Genomic DNA, 25,969 nt, shown 5'->3' with positions numbered 1-25,969 from the left:
AGATCACGAAGAAACCCATCCTTCGAATGCATAACATGCGTCGCTGCTTGGTGAGGTCAACGGTGTACCGCCCGTTCAAATTGATTGAGACGCTTCCCATCCTGCTGCGGCACGTGCATGCATACATACTGTCAAGGACGTGGACGTTGCTGCAACACCCAGGCCGGTCCGAGAGATCGTCTTAAGACACCACCACATACACACCCCGCCACACTCCACGGTTCATTGCAGTTTGCCAAAGGGGTTTGTTTGTTGCGCGCGACCCAACCCGACCAGCTAATGTAATGCACGGTTGTGGGTGAGTGCGCCTCAAGCCTGGCCGGAGCGGGCGCCACCGTATTGCACCACCACACGCGGACTGAGACTACAAACCGACAAGGTCGGGTCATCTGGCCATCTGGGGGCAACCAACGTTTGCACGTGCGTGAACAGTAAATGCAGATTGTGATGATGCAGCTTTTATTGGCGGACAAGAAGAAGAGATGATTTGAACATCTTTTTTTTTTTTTGGGTAGCTGTGATGGTGCAGCAGCAGACATCTTGGTGTTGCTCCATATCGAGCAGCCTTCCGCAAGCCCTAACCTTTGTCTGGAGATTAACATACTGGTAGTGGTCGATGTTGATTTCCCGTCTGTAAAACTTACGCACCCTACCGAATGTGAGGTCACCGAAAAAACAATATCAACTCCCCGTCTCTCTATTTCCCCAAAAAAAACTGCCTCTTGACCTCTGGCCGCTGCTCACACTGTCCCGAAGAAGGCGCTCGCGCAATCAACAATCGAATACCAATATGGCCGAGCGGCAAACAGCCGATAAGGACGACACCACGAACACCGGAACGCCAGTTCCAGGCGTACTACCGGGCGGCGCGCCACAATCGGTGCCCGTAATCAGAATCGTACGATGCTGACCGTCCCCCGGTTGTTCTACGCCGCTTGGCGGTACCTATAATACCATTTGCGTTTGTGTGTATGCTCGTACGATGGGCAAACATCTTTACTCATTAGGGTTTACCGGCCACGCAGGAACTGGCATTCTAGGGCACGGTGCGATATTGGTTCTGGCTGATCGGGGATTGGCCCCATTTCGGGGAGGGCTACGCAATCTACACTGGCAAACAAATGGCGTCTTAAGGCAGGACAAACAAACGAGACGGTGGCTGTAGTTTGTTGTCTGATAGAACTGTCCTGTTTGGTGTAGAGTTGTTGCAACTCTGATTCAGAGCTATGAGTCCGAAAGAATCTTTGAAATGGATTAATGTACCTGTATCTCAAATTAGGATTTATGAAGCACTAAAGCATCATGAATTCCTGATGATTCATAAGTCTCAATAAATTCATGACTCTCTCAAAAAGCCTCGATAGCGCAGCCGGTAGCGCTTAAGTCTCATAAGTGGCTCTCTGATAATTCAAGACATTCTGAAGATTCATAAATTTCTGAAGATTCAAGAATTTTTGAAGAATCATGAATTTCTGGAGAATCATGAATTTCTGAAGAATCGTGAATTTCCGAAGAATCGTGAATTTCTGAAGATTTGTGAATTTCTGAAGATTTGTGAATTTCTGAAGAATCATGAATTTCTGAGAAACATGAAATTTAGAAGAATGATGAATTTCTGAAGAATCATGAATTTCTGAAGATTCGTGAATTTTTAAAGCTTCGTGAATTTCTGCGGAATCATGAATTTCTGGAGAATCATGAATTTTAGAAGAATCATGAATTTCTAAAGATTCGTGAATTTTTGAAGCTTCGTGAATTTCTGAGGAATCATGAATTTCTAAAGAAACATGAATTTTAGAAGCATCATGAATTTTTGAAGAATCGTGAATTTTAGAAGAATCATGAATTTCTGAAGATTCGTGAATTTCTGAAGAATCATGAACCTCGGATGATCATCATGAAAATCATGATTCTTAAAAGATTTATGATCTATAGAGATCTACGCCTAAATCTACGCATTATGTACAAACATTTTCTGAGAAGGTCTCGTGGTACGGTCGCCAACTAGCAAGCCTTAACAACATGCCCGTCGTGGGTTCAAGCCTCGTATAGACCGTCCCCCCGTAGAAGGGATTTTACTAGCCATGGTACTATAAATAACTCTGGACAGCCTGCACAGGGCCGAAGAACGAGGAAAAAGATAAAAATAAATAAATCCTCTGAGATACAGAAACATTCTGAGATAGTTCAATATCTCGAGAATCATGAACCTTCCGAGATTCATTCGTATATCCTGTTGGATGGCTGACCAAACGCTGCCTAACGCAGCACCCACTATTTATTGACCGTTTCCGAACAGGCTCCTCTTACGGTAGACATCCCTTCTCTCTCCTGGCTTTGTGCCACGCCATACTCCGAACGATCGTCACAGCGACAAAGTGCAGCGCAGTACAATCACTTCCGTCCCACCTCCAGACGTCCAGTTTGTTCTCTCGCTCCCGAGCAAAAGAAGCAAAAAAAAAAACAAACAAACATAGCGAATTAACACTTCCGGAACAAGAGGCACGCTGTCACGGTGGATTTTGCCTGCGCCCGTGAAACTGGCGATAATTGCAACGCGAATTTAATTGCATTCAGTATGCAAATCGAGGGCACAACGCATCGCCTCTGTCCCCGAAAGGGCGAGACGGCCACGTTGTGTCCCCTTCTCCCCGTTTTTTTTATTCCTACCTATCTTTTCCCATCGCCACAATTTTACCCGCATCGTTGCTTTTTCCGCGTTATGTCCAGCGGGCAGGGTGGTACTTTCTGCGGAGAAAGTAGGCCTCTCTCTCTCTCTCTCTTTATTTCTCTATCGCTTGCTCGATTTTATTTGACCAAAGATGCTTTTTTCTGTAGTGTGCGGTAAGGTATACGAACTAACAAGCGTTTCATGTACGCGTTTCTGTCTCGCTCGTGCTCGTTAATGAGTGTGTGAGGCCGAATGGAATTTGGTACTGAAGACAATTTTTTGTCTTTTTTTTCTTCCTCTCAACAGCATAGGAAAAATCATGGATCCATGTAGTTCCTCTTTCCAATCCCTCCCCTGAACCAAAGACACATCTAAAACCACCGGGAAATATACGCCCGGTGGGTAGTGTTTCTGCCGCTCCGATTAGCGCAGCCCACTAACGCATAACACCTCCTGCCTTCTTCGCGCTACTGGACGACCTCATTCGACTCGTACAATGCTTGGCGCATTCCAGGAAGAGAGGAGGAAGGGGGGGGGGGGGATTTAATCGAAATGGCTAACTTTCTCCCACAAGCAAAGTCCGCGCGCCGTGTACTGCACAACGCTGCACGGTCGGGGTAACGGTTTCTGTAGCGCGGGTTGCCTACACGCCGGGCGCAAACGAGCGCGTGTTGCGGGTAGCCTAAGTACATGGATGATGGCGTTAATTTGAATGTTTTACAATTTAATCTACAATTTAATACCGTTCGACGACGAGCCTTTCTGCAGTAGCTTTCACGAAGGGGGTTGGTTCCCTTTGTTGATGGGTTTAATGAACGCAAAAACTCTTACTCGTGGACGTTGAGATGTTGGAGACAAAGGCGAACAAATTTGCAGCATAAATCACATTTACGTTCCCTTTATAGCTTGACACTTTTGGCCTCATCGCGGTACGGGCTGTAAAACAAAGGCTGAAGGTGTGAAAAAGCAGGGCTTTTTTAAATGGAGAAAAAAATCAGCTGATTACCATTTCAAAGTGTTTTGGGTTTTAACAGTGTGCTACCGGCGACACAAGCCTAACAAAAGCTTGGCCCTGCTATGTGTACAAAGATACGCGCGTACAGAGCACTGCCGGCATTGCCGGTTAGTTAATGTTGCATTTTAATATGCGAATTTTACGGGCGTTGAAGGTTAAACATAGATTGCAAAGCGGAAAGAAACGAGCAACAAAGCAACAGGAAACACGTTAGGTAGTAAAGAAGGGTTTGACCTTTTTCTGAGGCACACGCCCGCTGCAGCATCGACAGCTTCCAGCCAGTTTCAATAAGCGTGCGTAGCGAACCATTCTCACCAAACAAATGTCTTGCTTGCCCGTGCAATTGACGGGGGGTAAAGGGTGTCTAGCCATTTGTTGTGCTTCTGCTTTAGTCGGCTAAGAAAAACGCTTTGCAAATGTGTTAATAGTATGGCAAGCGCCAAACAAATGGCCGTTACGTGGGGTGGTGTTGTTACATTGCGGCGGTCACACATCGGTGTTGTAAAACGTGCCACCATTTGGACGATTTGAGCTAGACGTGTTGCTTTCAGCTCCATTCCATCAAGAATTTCATAGATTTGGCACGTTCTGGACGCATTGAGTGGTACTGTTTAGATAAGGAATTTAATACGTTTTTCGCAGTAGCATTGAGACAAGAAGAAACGCTTGAAGCCGTTGGGCGAAATTTTCGCAAGCGAGTGACTTTATGCTGGAAAACGGAAATACTTTAGACTTGCAGCAATAACGCTCTACTTTTATTGTACATCCTTTATTTTCTAAAATTCGACCGAGACTCGCTGTGTAGGATTTATCCATATCAACGTATAGGGAGGACTCGCTCGAAATGAGATTCTTCCCCAAGATGTCCAGATATCAATAAGATGTCTGTAGAGCGCACTACCCCGATATATTGCGACTAACATCAACACTCACAACTCGCTGCTCCAAGGAAGATCAACTCTGAGGGTGGAATTATTTGGTCGTCTCAAAAATTATTTGGTCTCCAACTACTATCAGCATAACTAGATCTTGTCACGACAGATATTGTGATAACTCTTTCCCAGGATGATCTTCAAACTTGGGAGGATCTTGCTCAAGACTTGTTTACGTTTAAGTTCCGAGTTGAGAATATGATCCACAGACACCACCAAGTACCGAGGTGGTATCGAGCATCTCGATAGATTCTACATTGGGATTAGAACTAAGTCTTGTCACAAGAAATATTGTGATATTTCGTTCGCAGGATAATCTTCAAGCTTGAGAAGATCTTGGATGTTTGCTCAAGACTTGTTTACGTTTAAGTTCCGAGTTGAGAATATGATCCACAGACACCACCTACTACCGAGGTGGTATCGAGCATCTCGATAGATTCTACATTGGGATTAGAACTAAATTTTGTCACAAGAGATATTGTGATAGTTCTTTCCCAGGATGATCTTCAAACTTGGCAGGATTTTGGTGGTTTGCTTGAACAATTGTTTAAGCTTTAGTTCCGAGTTGAGCATATGTCTGTGGACACAGACACCATCATCTAACGAGGTGGTATGAATTGAGCATCTTGACTGATTCAACAATCGAATAGAACTTGTCACGAGATATATTGTGATAATTCTTTCCCACGATGGTCTTCAAACTTGAGAGTACCTTGGGAGTTTACTTGGAGAGGTGTTTAAGCTTAAGTTCCGAGTTGAGAATATGATCCACAGACACCATCAACTACCGAGGTGGTATCGAGCATCTCGATAGATTCTACATTGGGATTAGAACTAAATCTTGTCACAAGAAATATTGTGATATTTCGTTCGCAGGATGATCTTCAAAATTGGGTGGATTTTGATAGTTTGCTTGAAAACAATTTTTTAAGCTTTATTTCCGAGTTGAGAATATGATGTATTGGACACAGACACCATCAACTACCGAGATGGTATTAATTGAGCATCTCGAGTGATTCGACATTCACAAACCATTAATTCTATCAACTATTGATATCCAACCGGTATTAGCGCCCAGCAGAATAACAATTGTGTTGCAAGTAGAGTTGGTGTAAGCCTTCTTTAATCCTAGATTTCAGTAGTGTCTTAAGCCTTTATCGAAACTCGTTGATGGCTTTAAATCTAACCACGAGAAAATAGTCCCCACAGAGCATCTGCCTTATTCGGTCGTCTCGAGGAGTTTGACGTCCCAAAGACATTCGAATCTTCCTCCCAAGGTTTCAACATCTTTGTAAAAGGTGATTACAAAGCTTCCAACTCATTCCAATAACAAATCCCACAGCTACTGGACCAGTTAAATCGGAGAACTTTTCGAAGAAAAACGTCTGGTAAACATATGCCACTTGAACAACAAAAATAAATAGAATCAACAAGATGTCTCCAACAATGGTGGTGGGGAGAAGGTATATTGAACCTTCAAATTAAACCTGAACAAACAAGTCCAAGAGGAATTCTTCTATTACCTAGAAGAACTATTGAGGTACATCTCATGCGGCATCGCTCGCGTCGCTCTGGTTGCGGCCAAATTCAATCGGAAGTTTTAATTCGATCCGTTCGCTGGACGTTCGTGACGCGATTGTGTACAGTAGAATCCCTCATAACGAGTACCCCTTATATCGGAGACTCTCTTCGGGCGTCGTCCGTGGAAGTGGGCAGGACGTGGATTTTAGTGTGTAGTGTACCTCCTTAAGAAGCGTGTGTTTCACGAGTGTGAGGTGTTCTGATGAGGTGTGTTCTTGCATGCATTCTTGATCTCTCGTGAAGGCGAGAATTTCGATGCTAATAATTGTTTAATGGATTTCTTTTGCCACTTGGAGGTGTTCCGTATCGTTGTGAGGTATATAAGAAGAGCCTCTCGCATAGCGTGTTTTTCGCATTACGAGTGAGTGTCATTGGAACGGATTAAACTTGTTATCAAGGGTTTCGCTGTGTTTCTAAAACACTTGGACCTGTGCTCGAACCAAATTTTGTACGCAGCAAGTGATGGGGTGACTGCACACTTGCAACACCATTGGGGGGAGTGGCAGGATGAGAAGGAAAACGATTGTTTGCATTGATGGACGGGTGTCTATTTGTTTCGAAGTAGCACCACCACCTGCTACTACCCACCATCGTCCCGCGAGTCGTTGCACAATCGCACAGCGAGCAGAAGCGAAAACTGGAGCAAAGCACTTTATGCCGGCCTGGCGGTGCTCTTTCGTCGTTACTTTCAGAATCAATGCAAAGAAGGTGTTTTTTTTTGTTTGGTCGTCCTCCCCACCCGCACAGCAGCAGCATGAAAACACGTTGCGCATACACCCGCGGCGGGCCAGTGGTGCGTCACGCGGCTCAGCCACATACCGTGATCGGATCGGATGTCTCTTTTGCCTGCTTCTGCCTTCTCCGGCGAGCGTTTGTGTGTGCAAAGCGTCGTCATCGCTCTGCTTCTGCAATCGCCATTACCGATTGGGGGATGATGATGTTCGATACGGTGCGGTGGCCATTGTGTGTGCCCGGCCAGAGTGCGGGTAGGTGGCCCATTCGTGAGATGGCGAGATAAAGCTTGTATATCAAAAGTGGTGGCAAAAAGTGATACGGCATGGCATGTGTGTGTGTGTGGCTCGGCGCGTTGATTGCTAGAGACATCACCGCACGGTGTACGTGCTAGCATGGCAGCAGACATACACACACACGCATACACGGTGGTGGCGGATCTGTACCGGTTGCCCTGCTGGCAGCTCCATAGGCCACGTCACACGCGCTGTCAAAGCTCGCCGGTCCAATTATGGAGATTCCCAGCATTGGATGGGTCGCAAAATAGTACAGGAAAGAGAGGGAGAGAGAGCGGGTGGGACAAGGGCGGCGACAACGACAGCTAGAATTTTGCACGAACCAGTTCGATCTGTGCAGGAGGTCGCAGAGAAAGAGAGACAGCGAGAGCGCGCGCAAAACGGAGAGCGCGTGTATGTGTGCCAATGAACCCGAAGAACACCAGCACACGCATGGCGGGTTCAGCCTCCCCCATAGTAGATGTGTGATGGAAAGAGATGGTTGGAAATGTAAAACCGATAATCTTCGCACGGTATTAATTAGAACCAGGGGTCGGCAAACACCAACTACATTTTAATCAGATTTTCGCAATCATCAAATTTCTATCGTTCATGTCAGGATATGTGTTCAAACAAAGATGTTCCTTAAAATCGGTTTGTTTGTTTTTCGGTGTTGGTTTGAAATGGATTATAGAAGTTTTAAAAATATAAAAAAAAACGATCCAAATAATTTTTAACCTTTTAGACAAAATATTTATGTTTCATCAGAAAACAAAACAAAAAAATCAAACCTTCACGAGCTAACCTGATCGAGCCTGCCACGCATCGGCGTTTGTGTACACATTTTTCAGGCTGAAAATCTGAGGCTAGTTTTGCGTGTGGTTTTGTATGGAGTGTTGACATGATTTCAGCCGCCAACTGTCAAAATCCATATTAAAAAAATCTGAATAATATCGTAAAACTCCCAGAGGTAACAGATGGGCTTCTATATTCTATAATATTCCAATAACACAATTCTATATGAGATCGAGGGACGCTTTTACACTGTACTGTTTTAATAACACAACAACACACATTGCTTGAGTCCTGTTCTGCGGTGTGGTGTCCATTTCTTGAATTTGTGGTCTAACAAGTCGAAGAGTCACTACAGAGAATGTTCACACGTTTAGTTCTGCGTTTTACAGCTACAGTACCTCCTTCGTATGAAACTCGTTGTTTATTGGTAGGAGTAGAGAGACGCTTGAACAGAGACGTGACGTTGCACAGCTGAAATTTATTTCTAAGTCTGAATATAGGTGAATTTTTTCGCAACTACCGACCTCTCCTCACTCAACTCAGACGAGTTTATAGTGAAAATGACCCCAAAGCTGCGATGCCTCTTACATTTAACGCTCACTATGACAGATTTGACTGGTATCATGCGACTAACTTTTAAATTAGCTTACTGTGTCTGCGTGTTTTTGTTCAGTCTTCGATGTGTGATTAATTGCTACTCTTAAGAGTTAGGGTAGTTTTAAGTGTTGAGGCCACTTCTTCCGGCCAAATACTTAAAAAAAAAAAACAGTTTCAGGACAGTATTAGTACACGACATTCAGTAGGACTAGGGATCCCAAGTGACATTTGTTCTAAATTTTTAACCATACCAAAAGTAGTGGATTTGTGCGTGATAAACCGTGTAGAAAGCGTCAAAATTTTCGTTTGTGCGTGCGAATGACCTTCTTCTATTGGATGATGTTGGCGTCCTATTCGTTTTAGATTCATTTGCTTTCATATTTGGCAAAAAAAGAAGGTACATTTTGTACGGCATTATTTGATGAAAAATAGGTAGGTTTTTGTATAAAATGACTATACGACTATACGACTAATACGTAATAAGAATTGCAAACGTTATTTCCCAACGGTTAGAGAAGAAAGCAACGAAAAAGCCACATCGCAGACGATTTTAGACATTTTTTCATCAGTTTAAGGGAAGTTTAAGGTGCCAGTTTGAGGGAAATAGCTCGAAACCCCGATTTTATAACTCAAAAATGTCAATTGGGATAGCACAAAGCAATGCAAATGCACTCATACCATCAATGGGACACATAATTTCTATCATTTTCTATCGATAGAGTAGTTGTTAAATCGTTCAGCATAAGCTCACCTGTACATTGTACCCAACTTGTTTTAGCCTGTACGTTCTTCCAGTGGCGACATCTAGAATAGTATTCATAGTATTTTCCACACCCAATTGACAGTTCTGCCTTCCGCCATATTCGATTTCTACAACTGTGCCCAACCATGGTTGATTTTCCATTTTTTCCAATTTGAAATGAATTAGAATACGTTTAATGCACTATAAAAAGATATTTCAAATAATTTTAAAACCTTTTTTTGAAAAAAATATTTATGCTCGAGTAGAAATGTGCATTCACAATTAGTAGCTTTCCTGCTAAGCTTTTTTTGGGAGCTAAAGTAAACTGCGCTAAAAACCCGAGGCATTTAGTTTTGTGTAAAGTGTTGACATGATATTTCAGCTACCATCAAACAACAAAAACCAAAACAAAAAAAAACTTACACAATGAAAGCCCCCATCCATATTGCCCTTAGTTTTGCTCCCTTGCGTGAATCGTTTGCCGAGCCCTGGTTGCGAACGTTCCGTAGAGCTATTTTCTCCACCGACGACGACAACGACGACAACCATATCAACGGGGCAGCGTGTCGTCCGCGCTACAACCAACACGGGTTATTACACCCTTTGAGGTAACGCTTGCCAGTGTGTGCGATACTACTGCGAGGGAAGCCTTTTTTAGATGGAGCGACACACAATTTAGTAGATAGACAATGTTGAATACAGCCAACACACACACACACTATTTCTAGTGGCAATCACCACGAACACACACCGGCCACATTGTTCCACGTCGCACCAGATAATTAATCTTTGCGCGAAGCGCGTACGCAAATGGCAGCGCGAAACGGGAGTCGTGTATCATAATTTATTTTAAAAAACAAGAAGGAGAAGAAGAAGAAGCTACAAATTAACTAACGCCAACGGTCGCTACGCCAAACTTCGCGTCCAAACGGGCATGATTCAAAATAATCTTGTGCAAACCTTTTTTTTTCTGTTGTTCCGTACAAACTAAAAAAGCCGTTGAGAAGGGCTTCATCACACATTTGGCACATTGGTTCGTGGGGTCGCGACAACCACCACCACCACATGTTTTCGCACCAGCCCCAATTGATAACCCGAGCGAAGACGGGCCCATAACACAGCACGTAATTTACACGCACAAAAAAAAAGCAACACGTCGTCCACATTTTTACACACGTCACACCGGAAATCGAGCGCTGGGGCTCGGGCTGCGATTACTGGCTGCTTGCTGCATAGCACATAACAGCGTCCCTACCCTCCTCCCTTTTCATGCCACAAAAACATATTCCGCTCCTGGCCTTGACCTTCGGCATTTTGGCGGAACGCACGGAGAAAGATTGGGCGCGCGCGCTCGCTCACCCTGTGGCAAAAAAAAACCGTATCAAGCCTGCATCCGTAACGCAAAACCAGAGCGTGCAGAGTGTTGGTAAACAAACAAAAGGAAACAACAGCCCACGGGTGGTGCAAAAAAAAAATCACCCAAAAAGCAAGACACACACCCGATAAACGCCCGTAAGGAAAATCACGCAAACAAAATAGAACAACGCGGGGAAATTTGCCACGGGTAATAACGAAGAAGCGCAGTATGGAGTTGGGTGGTGAAGGCGAAGGGGGGGGGGGGGAGTGGTGAGGTTACAAAAACCCCACACGTCGCGTGGATCACAAGCAGCAGCAGCGTTGTGGATTGTTTTTTGTTTTACTTGCTGAATGTTTTCCAAACAGATTTGCCGTTTTTTGCTTCTTCTTTGCTTTGGTAACGCTTGGTAACGCACGCAGTATGATGGCGCTTTTCTTGCTTTTCGGTAAATGTGGGCGCGCTCCTTTCTAACACCAAAGCTGGTAAATGTTTAATGTTGCGGTGGAAAATTAGAGAATCCAAAAAAAAAACAAAAATCACTTCACAAAAGCCAATCGTTTCGCTTCCTCCACGGCTTTGAGATGAACATATTTGCATACATTTATGCAAAACGCCAAAGAGTGTGGGGTTGGTTTTTTTTTGAGTGTGTTTTTGTGTGTTTGTGATGTTTCAAATTCGACAAATCGTGCACACACATACACACAAAACATCGCGTTTGAGCGAGCAGTATGTGACATTTAGGTGGCGCTTTAGACCGGCTCGAGCCGGTCCACCCGTTTGTCTATTTTTGGCCGTGGGTTTTACCGGCCAATCACAGTTTTGGAGCATCTCGTTTTGGGTTTTTTTTTTCACTTCCCACTGTAACCGTTTTCTAAAACCAGTTTGATTGGTAGGAGAGCCTTGAAAATACCCAACTGCTGCGTTACGTCACTTATGGACGAACCCTCACATGATGCATCAGGAGGCCCAGAGTGACGACAGCAAACGGGAAACACCGTGCAAACGCTCCCGGAATTGTGACCTACTTTCCGCTTCCTGAAGCTACACCCCCCCCCCCCCCCCCAACCTCTTCACAACAGTGCAGCAAAGGTTATCTCATCGTGGGATGTGTTTGGAAAAGGGGTTCCATTGAGCATTGGGAGTACAATGTAAGGGCCTCTGAGCTAGGTCCGAGGGGGATGAGCACAAAGTGAAATTTAATTGCCATTTTCATATGCCATTAGCTTCACCGGTCTTTGGTATGACTAAACTAAAAACAAAAAGGGTTACAGATCGATTGATGCGTTGTGTTTTGTTCTAACCCACTCATGCAAAAATAAATCTCTTGTTGTTGTGTAAAACAATTAGAAAGTGACCGTAACCGCCCGAGCAGGAAGGTGCACCGGACGTCAGTGCACGTCGGGGTATGTGTGTTTGTTTCGCCTCGTGGGAGGCGTGAATGTAAAGAGCATTGGCAGGCTGGTGGGAAAGGGACACCGTTATTTAGGGTAAGCCGGGGTAAAATGACACAGTTAAGGATTTCACTTTAAGGCTAATTACTTTAAGGAACACAACATTGGCCTCTTGAACCCAGTGCTGCAAAGTATCACTGTCAATGTCATAAAAAATCCTGACTGAAAAAAAATCCATGTCAGCGTCATCGTACTCAATTGTGATAATCAGCGATGATACTCAAAACGATTGGTGTGATCAATGCAATGCTTCGTGACATTTTTGCAACCATCGCTTGGTCAGTCACTATGTCATGACATTTTTACTGTGATCAGTTATGCATAATGTCACTGACATAGTCATGACAAATTTCGACTGCAACGAAATCATGTCAGCGTCACGAGCTCTACTGTGATGATCAGAGGTGAGACTCATACAGTTGGTGCGGTCATCACAGACTTGGTGTCATTTTGTGTAACCAACTATTAATCAGTCACTTTGTTTTCGTGTCGTGATTATCAGTGACAGAAAATGTCATGACCAAGTGAGTGACCAAGAGTTGGATGCTAAGCAAAATGTCATCAAGCATGTGATTGGTCCACCAACTAATGTTTGAGTCTCACCCCTGACTATCACAGTTCTGTACGTGAGCTGACTTGCACTTCGTTTCAGTCATGAGCATGTGGGTGACTAAAATAGTGACAGTTGGCAGCACTGTTCTCATCCAGAAAAAGTCATCATTATGATTGCGAAGGCATTAAGCTCAGCTTGTCAGTCAGAGTTTCGTGTTGAACTCGCAAGCATTCGCATGTCGCGTTCGGCACGTCATGACGCACTTGAGTATCAGCAATGAACATCAAGCTACCACGGAAATTGTTCATTGTTTTCGATGGTGATCGTCACATGATGCTTATGGCATTTTGCAACACTGCTTGCAGCTAGGTAGAATTGTAAGGGTAGAGAGAATTAAGTTTTAAATATTTTGTAGAATCATCCAGTTAATTTGCTGGAATACTTCAATAATTTACGTGTTGTCAGTAATTTTTCTTGTCGATAGGGTGCACTGTACAGTATAGTTGTATTTATGTAACAAATATTTCGTAGCGACCTTTGCTTACACCCAAGTCTCGTCATTTTGCTCCTTTCAACACATATCGACCATTTTGCCTCAATGCGAAACATTTAACAAATTTGAGCTTTAAAAACATTAAATGAATTTCGAAACGGTGCAAATAACATCGTTTTGAGCAATAAATTAACTGTTTAATTTATTAATCTATCTATAGATACAGAGTTTTTGATGTTTTTCAATCATTACAAGTCATTGTAAACGTGTTAATTAATGGTCTTGATGTAGGTGACCATTTCGCCCCACGTCCCCCTACTTCTTTCTACCCGCCACGGCCTTCCCTTCCTTCTTGACGAGGTGCAGTTGAGTTTTTTTTTTGTTTTGTTTGCTAAGCGCTAATATTTATCACCGTTCCACCCAAGCCCCACTCCCTCGTGCCCACGGCAGCCCTTTCGCAACCCTACGAAGCGAATAACCAAACAAAAAAAAAAAAAACAGAGCGAACGATGCAAAAAGGGGGAGGCACGGGGTGCTTTGGTCATAATTATGGGGACGAAATATGCAACCGAGTGCAAAACGGCAGCACGCGGCGGTAATGTAGCAATGCAGCCCGGCGTAAACAGACACACATGCACTTGCACACACACACACACACTCGCTATGGCATGCATACGAAAACAAAGGGCGCGTTTGTTTGCACGTCACTTAGTGACGGTTTTTGCTTCACCTGCCATCGTGGGAGGGAGGGGGGGGGGCACCCCGGGAAAGCGACACGCAAATAATAAACCCTTTCTTTGGGCCCAATCGCTCAACAAACATACCTACACGCACACACACACACACACGGACACTTGCATGACCAGGCCAAACCCTTTCCTCTGTCCTGTGCTTTGTGTGTGTGTGTGGGTGCGTGGGTGTTCAGTCCAATTAATTGATTAAGGCCTCCACCACCCACTCTGCGCGATATCTTTAATGTACCGGAAACACGCTTTTCATTCTCCCCCCTGTTTCACCACCACTCCCCCCCCCCTCCTTCTCCCTTACTTTCACGTGCACTTTGGGTTGTAAAGCCAATACATACATTGTGTGCAGCGCGTTTGTATTGTTTTTTTTTTTTTTAAGGCAAACCGCGCACAGTGACCGAATGATAGCGATAAGAGCGGGCACCACTTTGGGGCGGGTTTTTCCAGCGGCATTAAGATTAGCCGATTAGGAAAACATGTATCCTGGCTCCAAACCATGTCAAACATGTTACAAGCGGGGTTTTCGAAATGATTATATTGCCCTCTTTCGGCGTGATATTGGCTTTTACGCGCAAGCACATGTGTTACTTTTGAGCTGTCACATTCTCATTACGATTTGAACTGCGGTCTTTGAACGGAGACACCAAAAAGACACAATATGCAATGTGCAAAACACAACGACACAGGTCTCTGTGATATAAACGATGAGACAACTAAAGAATATGAAAATAATACAAACTCACAGATAATCAAAGAGCAACATACAGATATGTCTAGCTTAGTATTGGGTTTCATGAATCCTTCAATAAAATTCATTGATATGATTCTTCTCAAGTCGAGAGTTCAAAGATTCATCAATCTCCAAAGATTCATGAATTTCGAAATATTAGCGAATCTTCAAAGATTAATTCATTAAAATTCATATTTCTCCAGAGATTCATGGATCTTTAGAGATGTAATGTAATTGCAATCTTTGAGATTCGTGAATCTTTCCAATTTTGATTGAGATTTATTAAATCATTCCAAAGATTCATCCAGATTCATGGGTCTGAATCAGATTTACCCAACACTGTAGTCTAGCTCAATAATAGATTGTTATTCCCTGTGAGTATGAGGCTAATTGCAGCATAGGATGGCAAACCCCTTCGACATAAGAAGAGGAACTGCGGCTTGAATCGTTCACATCTGTACGTAAATAAACACAACTCAATATTTCGTTGAAAGAGTCTATTACACACAGCAAGTTACCTCATCCTGCTTCAGAAAAGACTTTGTAAAGTAATCGAATATTTTACTGAATTTCAGCATTGATGGCTTGCTTTTGGTTTCCCGATTTTCAGTAAAACAATGTACTGGATGCATTGCAGTAGTGCCCTTTTTCGTTGAAATCTGCTAAATTAGTAAACAATTTGTCTTTTCACTGGATATCGGTAATTCATCTCTATACGAATTCTGCTAAAATTCCTACGCTATTTCCTACGCTGCAAAAGTACTGTGTCGACTAAAAGTGTATCGGTTCCAGACTGAGATCAAGTTCAAGTTTCGTTCCGAATCCGGAATTCCTAAGCTAATTCCTACGCTGCACATGTACTACCGGGTATGATTTGTCGTAATTGTAACTGGAGCTGTACCGGTTCCAGAGCAGGACTTCAGATTCATTCCTATTTCAAAACTGGTTTCGGTACAGTTCCAAAGATGGAATAAAATTTGGAGCTATTTTAGGAACTAATATGGTTTCAGGATTGGTTCCAGAGCCGGCATGGGTTCAGTATCAGGTCCAGGACCGGTATGAGGTCATGAGCAGTTCTTGAACCAGAATGGGTAATGTATTGCTTTTAAGGCCGGTATGGGTTTGGTTTTGGTTTGAGTTCTCTTAACGGGTCGTCATAGGTCCCTCATTCGAATTGGATTTCGAGACCAATAATTCCAGCGTACTCTTCCGAGTAAAAGGGATCTTTGAAATTTAGTTGGACAGGGCTGTAACCTCTACAAATTAGCTTCTTCTTCTTCTTCTTCTTCTTCTTGATAGGATTGGTGGGATATATGCAGAGTTCCATGTCCCAGAGCCATAATCAGAATTTCAACCTTATGTTTCTAGAAGGGGAATTCTTGGACCATTCACCTATTCTGTGTTTAAAGTCTCGTCTTTCCTTTACACTAATGGTTGTTTTCTTATGACTTTTGATGGCAAATTAGCATGTTCTGTCAAACTGAATTGTCAGTGATAGCATCATAATAGAACAACACGCGATGCCCACTCGTTCGTGACGTGCAAAAAGTGGATCTGGTAGGCTTTCGCAGACGCCCCGATACAATTTCAGGTGAGATTTTGGCTTGCGGGATTAATTTGAGACAATTGGCCGCCGTGTTGATGTGTAAAATCTTAGCTACAATCCACTGCAAAATGTTAAAATTTCATGGTTTCTGTGAGCGCCTAAAGGCCGGGCTACATTGATCGTACTCGCAAGCGTAATTTTGATTTTCACTAGCGCAGCTGGCGGCGGCTGGTGGAAGCTTTTTTTAGTCATCGAGGGAATGGTCATGCCGGATCTCAAAATTAAGTAATTTTTCCATCGTTTTTCATTGCAAAAATGGATGCAATGCGTGCAAAACATATGTATCTACGTTTTACAAAACTTTTCTCCTCCGATTTAAGTAAAAAACATGGAAAATTAACGTATTTTCTGGAGCGGCTCCAAATTGTTTGACAAAATGCTTCGATCAGCCGCCGCCAGATGCGCTAGTGAAAATCAAAATTACGCTTGCGAGTACGATCAATGTAGCCCGGCCTTAAGAAATGAACAATCAGTAATGGTCGCTTCTATGCTTTAGGTCAGAATGCTGACATTTTCAGCTCATGCTCATTTAAGACAAATGACTCTAAGAGGATCTACAAAAACTTTGCTTGTTTGACCCGTAGCATCATTTATGGACGTCCCCTTGGACAGCTTTCAACCGTGTAAAAAAAAAACATTTAAAAATTGTAAAAAAAGCAGTGCAAAATCCACCTACCTCCTTCACTTTGTTGCGCTTCTCCCGCACGGCCCGGTCCGGGTCCTCGCCGACGGACGCGTTAAAGTGCAGCCCGGCCGGTGCGCGCGCCTTCTCGCCGCGCGCCACCTCCTGCAGCTGGCCCTCCTCCTGGTCCGGGGCGTGCTGCTGGTGGGGCGGCTGCACCACCCCGGCCGGGCCCTCGATGGCCGGGCCGGCCACAACGCCCACACCACCGGGTTGCAGCGCCGGCTCATCGATCGCTCCGGCACCGTCCCGCGCCTGCTGCTGCTGCTGCTGCTGCTCTCCGCCCTCCGTTTCCTCTCCGCCGACGCCCGCCTCGCCACCGCCGCCCGTGTCCGGCTTCTCGAGAAAGTCGTCCGGCAGCTCCTTCCGTATCTTTTCCGCCAGCTTCACCCGGTCGTCCTGCCGGTGGATGTCCTCCTCGCCGGTGCGGCCGTGGGCGGGCGGCGGCGCCGGTATGAAGATTTCCGGCCCCGCCCGCTGGAACTGCTTGTACGCCTTCAGCACCCGGTCCGCGCTGAAGTTGTCCGGCAGGAAGAAGAACCCGCCGAAGCAGACGAACCCGAACGTGGAGAGGACGAGCAGGATGAGACACTTCTCGCGCGACCGGAACGACCGCCGCCCGAGCAGCGGGTTCGTCACGGAGACGCTCGTGCCGGCGGTACCGCTCCCGCCGCCACCTACCCGCTGGTACGTGGGTAGCATTGTGTGTGTGTGTGGCTGGGTGGTGGGCCCGGGGCTGCTTCGTAAGCGCTGCCTGTCCCTTGCTGCTGCTGTTGCGTATTCGCCGGGTTGTTAAGGGTTCGTCCGTTCGGCCCTCGCATACATGCACGTCCGCCCGTGTCCCGTTTGCCTTTGTGTTTACGTCGTGTTTCGCCCGCCTGCTTCCAGCGTCGCCGTTCGGATGGTAGCGCGAAAGGTTGAAGGACACACACACACACACCGTTTTCCCCTTTCTCTCTCTTTCTCTCTCGGTGTGCGCGTGTTTCGCAACACCTGATCGATCGTTCCCCGTTTCCTTCCTTCCCTGCTGCCAAATGACCGGAGGAAGAGTCGGGCGTAGCTGGTCAGCGATGTCGGGTTGCTCCACCGACTGTTCCGCAATGGTGCTGGGGCCGCATTCGGTCAATTCGCTCGACTGTACCTGGTCCGCATCCGCGCCAAGGGTTGATGGTCGGCGGCACTGTCGGGGGTTGATTGGACCTCGCTGGGGCTTGGTTCCCCGGCTTGGTTGATAGTAGGGAGGCACCCCGGAAGCAGATTAGTCGGGTCGACAGCTCCCTTCCCGCACTCCTTTTTGCAACTGTGTAGTGGTGACGCACACACACACACACACCCGCGATTGTAGTTTCGCAACAGCAAATCGATCGAGCCACTGGCACTGGTACGCACGGATGGATGGAACACCGGATCTGGCTTCACGCACGAACACACGACAACGACACGGCTACACACACACACACACGATGGTGTGCAGTGCACGGAAGGTGTGCGAACGAGACGGGGAGGGGAGGTTAAATCACAGGCCGTCGTTTCTCGACCGAGCACGCATCCAAACACACGCACGTACACACATACACACACACACAGCCTTCTGACCGCGTTTGCGAGAATGGCAGAGATCGAGCGAGAATAAAACGGCAGTAAGAATACACACCGTGCCGTACAAGGGAGAGCACGAGAGAAAGAGAGAACCGCAACAAACAAAAAAAAAAAACACCCGAGCCGTCGGTTCTGGAAATGGGGGAACTTCTTCGCGAATGCGGACCGTTACTATTACTTTCTGCTGCTGCTGTTGTTGTTGTTGTTGTTGTTGTGAGAGCGACCTTTGCTGGACGATGCACGCACGCACGCACGGTCCTGTTCGATTTGTGGTGGTGCTTGGTGGCAGAGCGCGCGCGTTTGCCAATCGTTACACACTTACACACGCACACGGGGTGGAATTTTCGGTGTTAAAAGCAAGCGCAGGGCTCTCTTATCGTGCGCTCACCGTTACGAGCAGCGCGTGTATGTGTGTGAGGAAGCAAGCTGTGACTGCTGCTCCTGCTGCTGCTCTTCGTTTCGTACGCGCCGTGCTGTCAATGGTTCGGTTGACGGTTTTTTTTTAATGTCCAAATGAATCGCATGCCATTTCGTCCACTGTGCGTTGTGAGCGCTCGTTTCGGTCGGGCCAGCCAGCCCGCTGTGATTGGAAAATGAAACGGAACGAGCGGGCAAGGGAGCAAAAGAAAGAGAGAGAGAGAGAGAGACGGCTGTTGTGGCGGTTACAGTAGCGGACGGCCGGGCCGGGAAGTGCAGGAAAATGACGTGTCGGATTTGACTTGTGACAGTGGAGGCCATTTTCAGGACAGGGTTCGTTGCAACTGTTGCAACGCGTGACTCATTTGAAGAAAAACCGTTACAAAATGTACGTAATAAAATGCAGCTGCCAGTGGCCACTTGTCGTTGATGGTGGAAGTCGGGCCAGGTCATGTGGAGAAAAGGTCTTCAGTGTCCTAAATTACATCCGAAAGCGGGTTACAGGAAAAAGATGGTACTTTTTCCAAAAAAAAAAAAAAAAATAGTAATAAATTGTGCAGTAAGCTTCCCACTAGCGATTACCCCAATAGCCAGCTCGAACTTCATAGCTGATTTGAGGCTGATTAACAAAAAATCGTGCCGATGTCGTACTTAGTGGCCTGATTAAGAGATAGACGATACTTTGCAGAACTATGGAGCTTTTTAACACGCACTATGCACTCTCTGGATTCCTACAGCTGGTTAGCCTGATGTGTATGGTTCGTGATGGAAATTGATCCTGCATCTCCCCAAATTGCCAGAATTTCTTATTTTGATTGCTATAGCTGATTTGGGGCTGTTTATCGAAAAATCGTTCCGATGTCGTATTTTGTGGCTGATTAAGAGATAGACGGTACTTTTCGGAACTATGGAGCTTGTTAAGAAAGCGTATCGAACTTGGTGGAACTTTCTAGGAACTTTTTTTTAATGCATGACATCGGTACGAGGTGGCCCTTGTCAAAGTGTCAAAGACTGGTGCCGTCAATCATCTCGTTGCTGCTGCCCAAGCTAGTTAAGTTAATTGAAGGAGGAATATTGAGTGAAGTGATTGTGATTGTACAGTAAATTGTGAGACATTTTGTATAATTCATGAATATTAAGGATATAAAAAATATACACATGAACACAAACAAAATAAATCCTGTTGTTTATTTCATCGATGACGTTGCTTGAAAATAAAACGCAAATAAAAATAATCCCCGGCACAGTAGCATAAGGAAGCTGCTTAAGCGCTGTTTGAAAGACCCACCTAGAACTTTGATGCTGTTTAACTACTGCAAAAGGCGAATTAGAACAGCGATCTTTAGCGTGCCAAAATGAGCTGCTTAAGCAATTCTGGCTATTTGTGTTGTGCAGCAGCAATGAGATGTTTGAGGGAACCAGCCTTTGACACTTTGCCAAGATGTTTAATGTCATGCATTAAAAAGCTATAAAGGTCCACAAAGTTCAGTACACGTTCTTAACAAGCCTTAAAGTTCTATCATGAACCCTACACATAGTGCTAATCAGCCGCAAAGTTCCAAAGAGTACCGTGTGCTCGTTAAAAAGCTCCATAGTTCCGCAAAGTACTTCTTATTTCTTAATCAGCCACTAAGTACGACATCGGAAAGATTTTTCTTTAAACAGCCTCTAATCAGCTATAGAGTTCGAGCTGGCTATTTGGGAACTGTTCGTAAACAAAAATGAATTTCGAAAATACCCCCAGACACTGCAGAGCTGCACCAAAAATTGGTTGCCCATTTGACTTTCGCTGCAAATGTTCGCCGTACGCTTGAACAGCTGTCACATTTATCCGCACGGTTAAGCCGCCTACCGGTTAATCCGCCTCCCGGATAATCGACGTTCTACTGTATGCGGGTAGGGACTCCATTTAGGAAAGGCATTTCTTAACCGTGAGTGATAACCGCATAACGTAAAAGTTCGACAACCGAAAAGTAACGCTCGTTATTGTAAACAAACAAAAAGTAAGTTTATTTTTAAATTTTTGGTGAGAGCGACTTAAATAAAATTTGAGCTGAATTGCTGTTTGCACTGCAGAACCATACTCTAACAGCAATTTAGGATTTTGCTCGCCGGCGAGTGGAACGAAAGAAAAGGAATGTTACAATTCTTCACATGAATAAATTTTTCGTTACGGTTTTTCGGTGTGTCTGGCAGTGGCCATAGAGTCCGAGCTGGCTAGTTGGATGAAAACGGCATTTAGCGTAACGGGTTTTATTCAAACGTGCTGCATGCGCCCGTGCCGTATTTTGACGCACGATGACAGACGATCCGCTGACACAAAAAAAAAAAATCACAAAAGCCGGCTGCCGCCAAAACAAAACAAAAACACTGCGGGGCTCTATCTGTGCAACGCAAAATTCGCAGAAAAAACCATCACACCACATCCAGCCATGTCTGAGGGTGAGGCAGCGCGCCCGAAGCCTCGCGTCGACATCGAGTATTGGTACGTGAACGCGGCGGGCCAGTGCAGGGCAGCAATGCGCGTTTTGGTAGTGTAACTACATGAAAGCTCTTCCCTGTTTTCCCGCTTCTTCGCGCCTCCTCACCATAGCAATGTGTGCAACTCGAAACCGCAGTGCCTGGAGCTGGCCGCCCTGATACGGGAGCAGATCCCGGAGGCGGAGGTGGTCTGCCGCACCGGGCGGCGCGGCTCATTCGAGGTGCAGATCAACGACACGCTCGTCCACTCCAAGCTGGGCTCGCTTGCTTTCCCGCGCTACGAGGAGGTGGTGCAGAACGTGCGCAACGCCCGGGACGGCCTTCCCGTGGCCAAGGTGGCGGAGCAACCGATCACGGACTGTGTGCTGCAGTAGTGCTGGGGCAAGCAAAGAGAGCCAGAGAGATGTGAGGTGCTGTGTCTTCTAGTCCGTTTCTTTTTATTGCTAAAGTACCCAGGTGCGTTGTTGGTGGGTAAACCGTAAAGTTTAATGTTCAGTGTGCGTTTAATGCGTGTGTGTTTAGCAAAAAAAAAAAAAAGGAAAAAAGGGTTTTAACCGTCGCTATTCGCTTTCCTCGATTACACCCGAAACCGTCGCACCGAGGGGCAGCTCCTGGTCGGCCCAATCGCCCGCCAGCGACAGGTAGACGCCGAAGCGCATCCGCCCGCCAAACTCGCGGCTGATCGTGCGCAGCGGCTCCGCCGTCCGCTCGCCCGTCGCCTGATCGATGCAGATCATCTGGCAGCGGGTGCAGGGCCCGTCGACGGTGAACTGGCTGGGGCCGACGAGCACCCGCCGCCAGTCCGACTCCTCCAGCGGGCGGACCGTCTCGACGATCAGGTTGCCCCGGAACCGGTCGACCAGCGCGTCGAGCGACGGTGCGGCCGCGCCGTCCCACTCTCCGTCCCCGACCTTGTCGCGCAGCCACCGGACCGACGTGCGGTTGACGAGCAGCAGCTGGGCCTGGTTGTTGAGCGACAGTGCGCGGTCGGTTTGGCGCTGGCGGCGCGGCTCCTGCCCGGACTGGCGCAGCAACCGCAGCCCGGACACGCCGAGCGCCCGGCTGACCCAGTCGGCCGCCCGCTCGCCACAGTCCACGCCCTGCACGCTGTCCCGGCACACCTTCGTCTGGCAGAGGTGGGCGGCGGCCGGCTCGCCCGCCTCACCGCCGCCCTCCAGCTCAATCGTCAGCGGCTCGTCCTCGAGGTCGGCGTGCCGCAGCACCAGCCGCCCGTTCGCAATGTCCGGCCGGATGCGGCACATCGTCGGCAGCTTCTTCTGCGTCATCGCGGCCCCATGCTCGTCCACGATCAGGAACGCGCGGTCGTAGAGCAGGCCGGTCGGGGCGAGCGGCCACCCGCCGGCAGTGACGCGCAGCGGACCGCACGACTTGACCGGATACAGGCAGAGCTGCACCAGCCGCGGCCGGTCGTAGCTTTTGTACTGCGCGAGGACGTCCGCGCGCGACAGCGGCCCGGTTAGCGAGCGGCGCACGTAGCACCGGCGCACCATCGCCACCAGCCGGTCGACGTCGGACCGGCGCGTGCAGTACCCGAACGAGACGCGCACCGACCCGGTCGGCTGCCCGTCGATCAGATCGTTCGCGTCGCCGCACACGTGCCCGGCCCGGTAGTGGCGCAGCAGATCGTGATCGGCGAGCCGCAGGTGGCGCTGGCAGGCGCCCGGATTGCAGAAGCACCCGGTGCGCAGGTAGATGCCGTGGTTGGCGGCCATGCACGCCACCTCGGCGAACCCGACGTGCCCGCCGTCGTCGTTCAGCACGTTAAAGTTGACGATGGCGCCCTGCGTGCGGGCGTCCCCGAACGCGGTATCGTGGTACAGGTCGACCACCCGGCCGCCGTTCGCGTGCTGCAGCGCCTGCAGCTCCCGGTAGCAGTGGCGGGCGAGCTGGAAGGTGTGCCGCTGGATCCGGTCCATCGTGGCGCCGGGTATGAGGCGCGCGAGCGCCTCCAGACACGGCAGCAGCGCCGCTATCGAGAGGAAGTTGATCGTGCCGTCCTCGAGCCGGTCCGCCAGCGCGTCCCGCGGCTCGTGAAACCGGTCCGGCCCGCTCAGCGCTATCTTGACCGTGCCACCGCCGTAGTAGCGCTTCCCGCGCAGCAGCGGTTCCGCGTCCCGGCGCACCAGCAGCGCGCCCAGCCCGGTCGGGTAGCCGAAGATCTTGTAGAACGACAGACAGACAAAGCTCGGCCGGTAGCGGGACAGATCGAGCGGGCTGGTCGAGACGTGGCTGGCCGCATCGAGACAGACGTGAAACGCGTCCCCGCCGTACCCGCGCAGCCCGTTCCGCTCGATCAGCTCGCACAGCTCCAGCGGGTACTTGGCGCCGTTAAAGTTGCACTGGGCGGGAAAGACGAGCAGCGAGGGTCGATGGTTATGATGGCGCCGCGGGTCCTCCGGTTCGTTCAGCGCCTGGAGCAGCTCGGCCCGCTCGATCGGCTGCACCCGGCCGGTGCGGACGAGCTCGCGCATCCCCAGCACGGACGTGTGGCTGTCGCGCAGGTAGACGAACGAGCCCGGCTCATCGTCGCCCTGCCCGAACTCGAACGACTCGGCGACCAGCTTCAGGCTGGCGGTCGTGCCGGAGGTAAACACCAGGCTGTAGTCGGCCGGCCGGGTCTGGAACCAGCGCAGCACCCGGTACCGCACCAGATCGATCAGGTCCTCCATGGTGCGGCTGGTGTGCGGGTTGCAGTACAGGCCGCCCGCCAGCAGCTCCTGGACGGCGCGCAGCTGCGACTCGCCGTACAGTGCCGTGCCCGCGTGGTCCAGATAGCATTTGTCTGTGGGTAAGTAGTGCAAAACAAACACACACAAATACGCTTTATCCTTTGCTTGATAAGCTCACACCGGGGGAGACCGAGCTTACCTGCCAGGCGGGAGAAATCTTGCTCAATTTTTAACCGCTCCTCGTCGGTGAATTCTTCTACGAAATCCATCCTCTCCCCTTCACAAAGACAACCGTAAGCAAACAGCAACCAGGATCTCCAGCCACCGCTCACAATCACTCTCACACTGGTTTTAGGGACTGCGGTACGCGATAACGATCGTGACGAGTCTGAGGGCGCGCGAGATAAGCAGCCGTTTTCTCGATGAGCGCGCTACCTTCTGGCACCGCCTAGCAGCATGCGTGTGCGCTTCCAGTCCGCATCTCACGTGCCGTACCACACTGCTGGCCACATTTAAATGCTCCGTGGGGTCGGTAAAGCGCCCACTCATCGATTCGGGCAGAAACTCAATCAATTCCGCTTCTGGACGTTTCGGACGTGGGCAACCCAAATGGGGGAAGGGCCGGGTAGGCAGAGGAAGAACCAAAACAAATAGGGTTTGATAGGAAACCACAGGGCTTCGACTGCCCTGTGTGTGTGTTCGGGCTCTAGATAATGATCGCTTCTCGGTTCGACATTTCCGACAGTCTAAAACAGTGTATGGTTTCCGTTTTGACAGCCCGGGGGAAGGCAGTGTAGCTTCCTAAACTGCTGCTTTGCTGTAAGAATTACCTATTTTCACATTGTGCAATTGTGCCCCTCTTCCCGGTGTGGTGTACGTCGCTGCGAGTCGTCCGCTCGTGTGCCCGTAACCCATGGTAACGTCTCGGCACGCACCCGAACCAACCGGTGTAAACTGTCGTCGCAGGCCTTGTGGCCTTGCGGGCCGGTATCGCTGTGTGTGCAGCAAATATCCATTCATTACGTAACGCTGAAATTCTGATTTAACGTTGATTTGTAACGTTGATTTTCAATTTTCCCAACCGTGCAGAACTGTAACGAGTTGCTTGGGATTTCCTTTATGGGGCATTACAATTAGTTAATGATTTTTCACTGGAGGTTCGTTAATTGGAGTGATTCTCAAAACAAATAATACAACCAGAATCTAATGAGGCGAAGTTTGTCGCAAATGTGCACCTTCTCCTTCAAACTTTGGGTATTTTGTTTGCGTTCAAAAAGCTCAAGATAACGCCAATGAGTGCAATACAGTCAGCGAATCGTCACTCCTGCTAGCGAATGCCCTCTGGGGTATGTTTACATCTCAGTGGTCACCTCACTGTACTCGCTCGTTCGAGACAAACTTTCCCGTACGTCTTTCCGCGTTTTGGATAAACAACCAATGGTTGAAAATGATCCCGACAATGTTCATTCTTCGTTCAGATTTTTTGACTTTATGTAATAATAGTGTCCGCTTGGTGTAATCGTACGGCAAGGTTACTATGCCATGTCTGACTAGTGTAGGGTTTAATGAATCTTGAATTGGGATTCATTCATATTTCGAATCTCGAATCTGATCTCTAATATGATGAATCTCCAAGGATGCATAAATCTCAACACAAGATTAGATTATAGATCTTGACTCTATGACATCCATGCATTCATTAAGATTGTTTATGAATCCAAGGATACATGAATCTATAGAGAAGCATGATTTTAAAAATATTGAATTTGCCTTTAACGTTGGTTAAAGCCTCGCATGGACCGTCGACCCGTAGCAAGGATTGAA

General features: G+C 47.7%; 3 protein-coding genes and 1 long non-coding RNA gene across 4 annotated transcripts in view; 2 read left to right on the top strand and 2 right to left on the bottom strand.

Annotated features, from left to right (window-relative positions):
- LOC121588464 (mannosyl-oligosaccharide alpha-1,2-mannosidase IA-like) overlaps positions 1-19,107 on the bottom strand; it is a 28,932-nt gene extending 9,825 nt beyond the window's left edge. Inside the window, 1 exon segment of the mRNA XM_041906443.1 lies at positions 16,953-19,107. Coding sequence (XP_041762377.1) covers positions 16,953-17,660 — 708 coding nt within the window. The 5' untranslated portion in view covers positions 17,661-19,107.
- On the top strand, positions 6,132-16,946 carry LOC121588474. The gene is made up of 3 exons (XR_006004183.1): positions 6,132-6,406; positions 16,137-16,261; positions 16,773-16,946. It is a non-coding gene; the product is annotated as an uncharacterized LOC121588474 (long non-coding RNA).
- Positions 19,108-21,296: 2,189 nt separating the features above from the next.
- On the top strand, positions 21,297-21,872 carry LOC121595017 (migration and invasion enhancer 1). Its single transcript, XM_041918818.1, has 2 exons — positions 21,297-21,459; positions 21,568-21,872. Exons 1-2 carry the CDS (start codon positions 21,407-21,409, stop codon positions 21,827-21,829), a joined length of 315 nt encoding a protein of 104 aa, XP_041774752.1. The 5' UTR covers positions 21,297-21,406; the 3' UTR covers positions 21,830-21,872.
- On the bottom strand, positions 21,862-25,389 carry LOC121595001 (molybdenum cofactor sulfurase). Its single transcript, XM_041918817.1, has 2 exons — positions 24,345-25,389; positions 21,862-24,258 (listed from the first exon to the last, which is right to left on the bottom strand). The coding sequence occupies exons 1-2, from the start codon at positions 24,412-24,414 to the stop codon at positions 22,016-22,018; spliced, it is 2,313 nt and encodes a 770-aa protein (XP_041774751.1). The 5' UTR covers positions 24,415-25,389; the 3' UTR covers positions 21,862-22,015.
- Between the last annotated feature and the right edge of the window lie 580 nt (positions 25,390-25,969).

This window comes from Anopheles merus, chromosome X (genome assembly GCF_017562075.2).
Source record: "Anopheles merus strain MAF chromosome X, AmerM5.1, whole genome shotgun sequence".
Classification (NCBI taxonomy): domain Eukaryota; kingdom Metazoa; phylum Arthropoda; class Insecta; order Diptera; family Culicidae; genus Anopheles; species Anopheles merus.
This window is presented reverse-complemented; position numbering and strand designations above follow the sequence as displayed.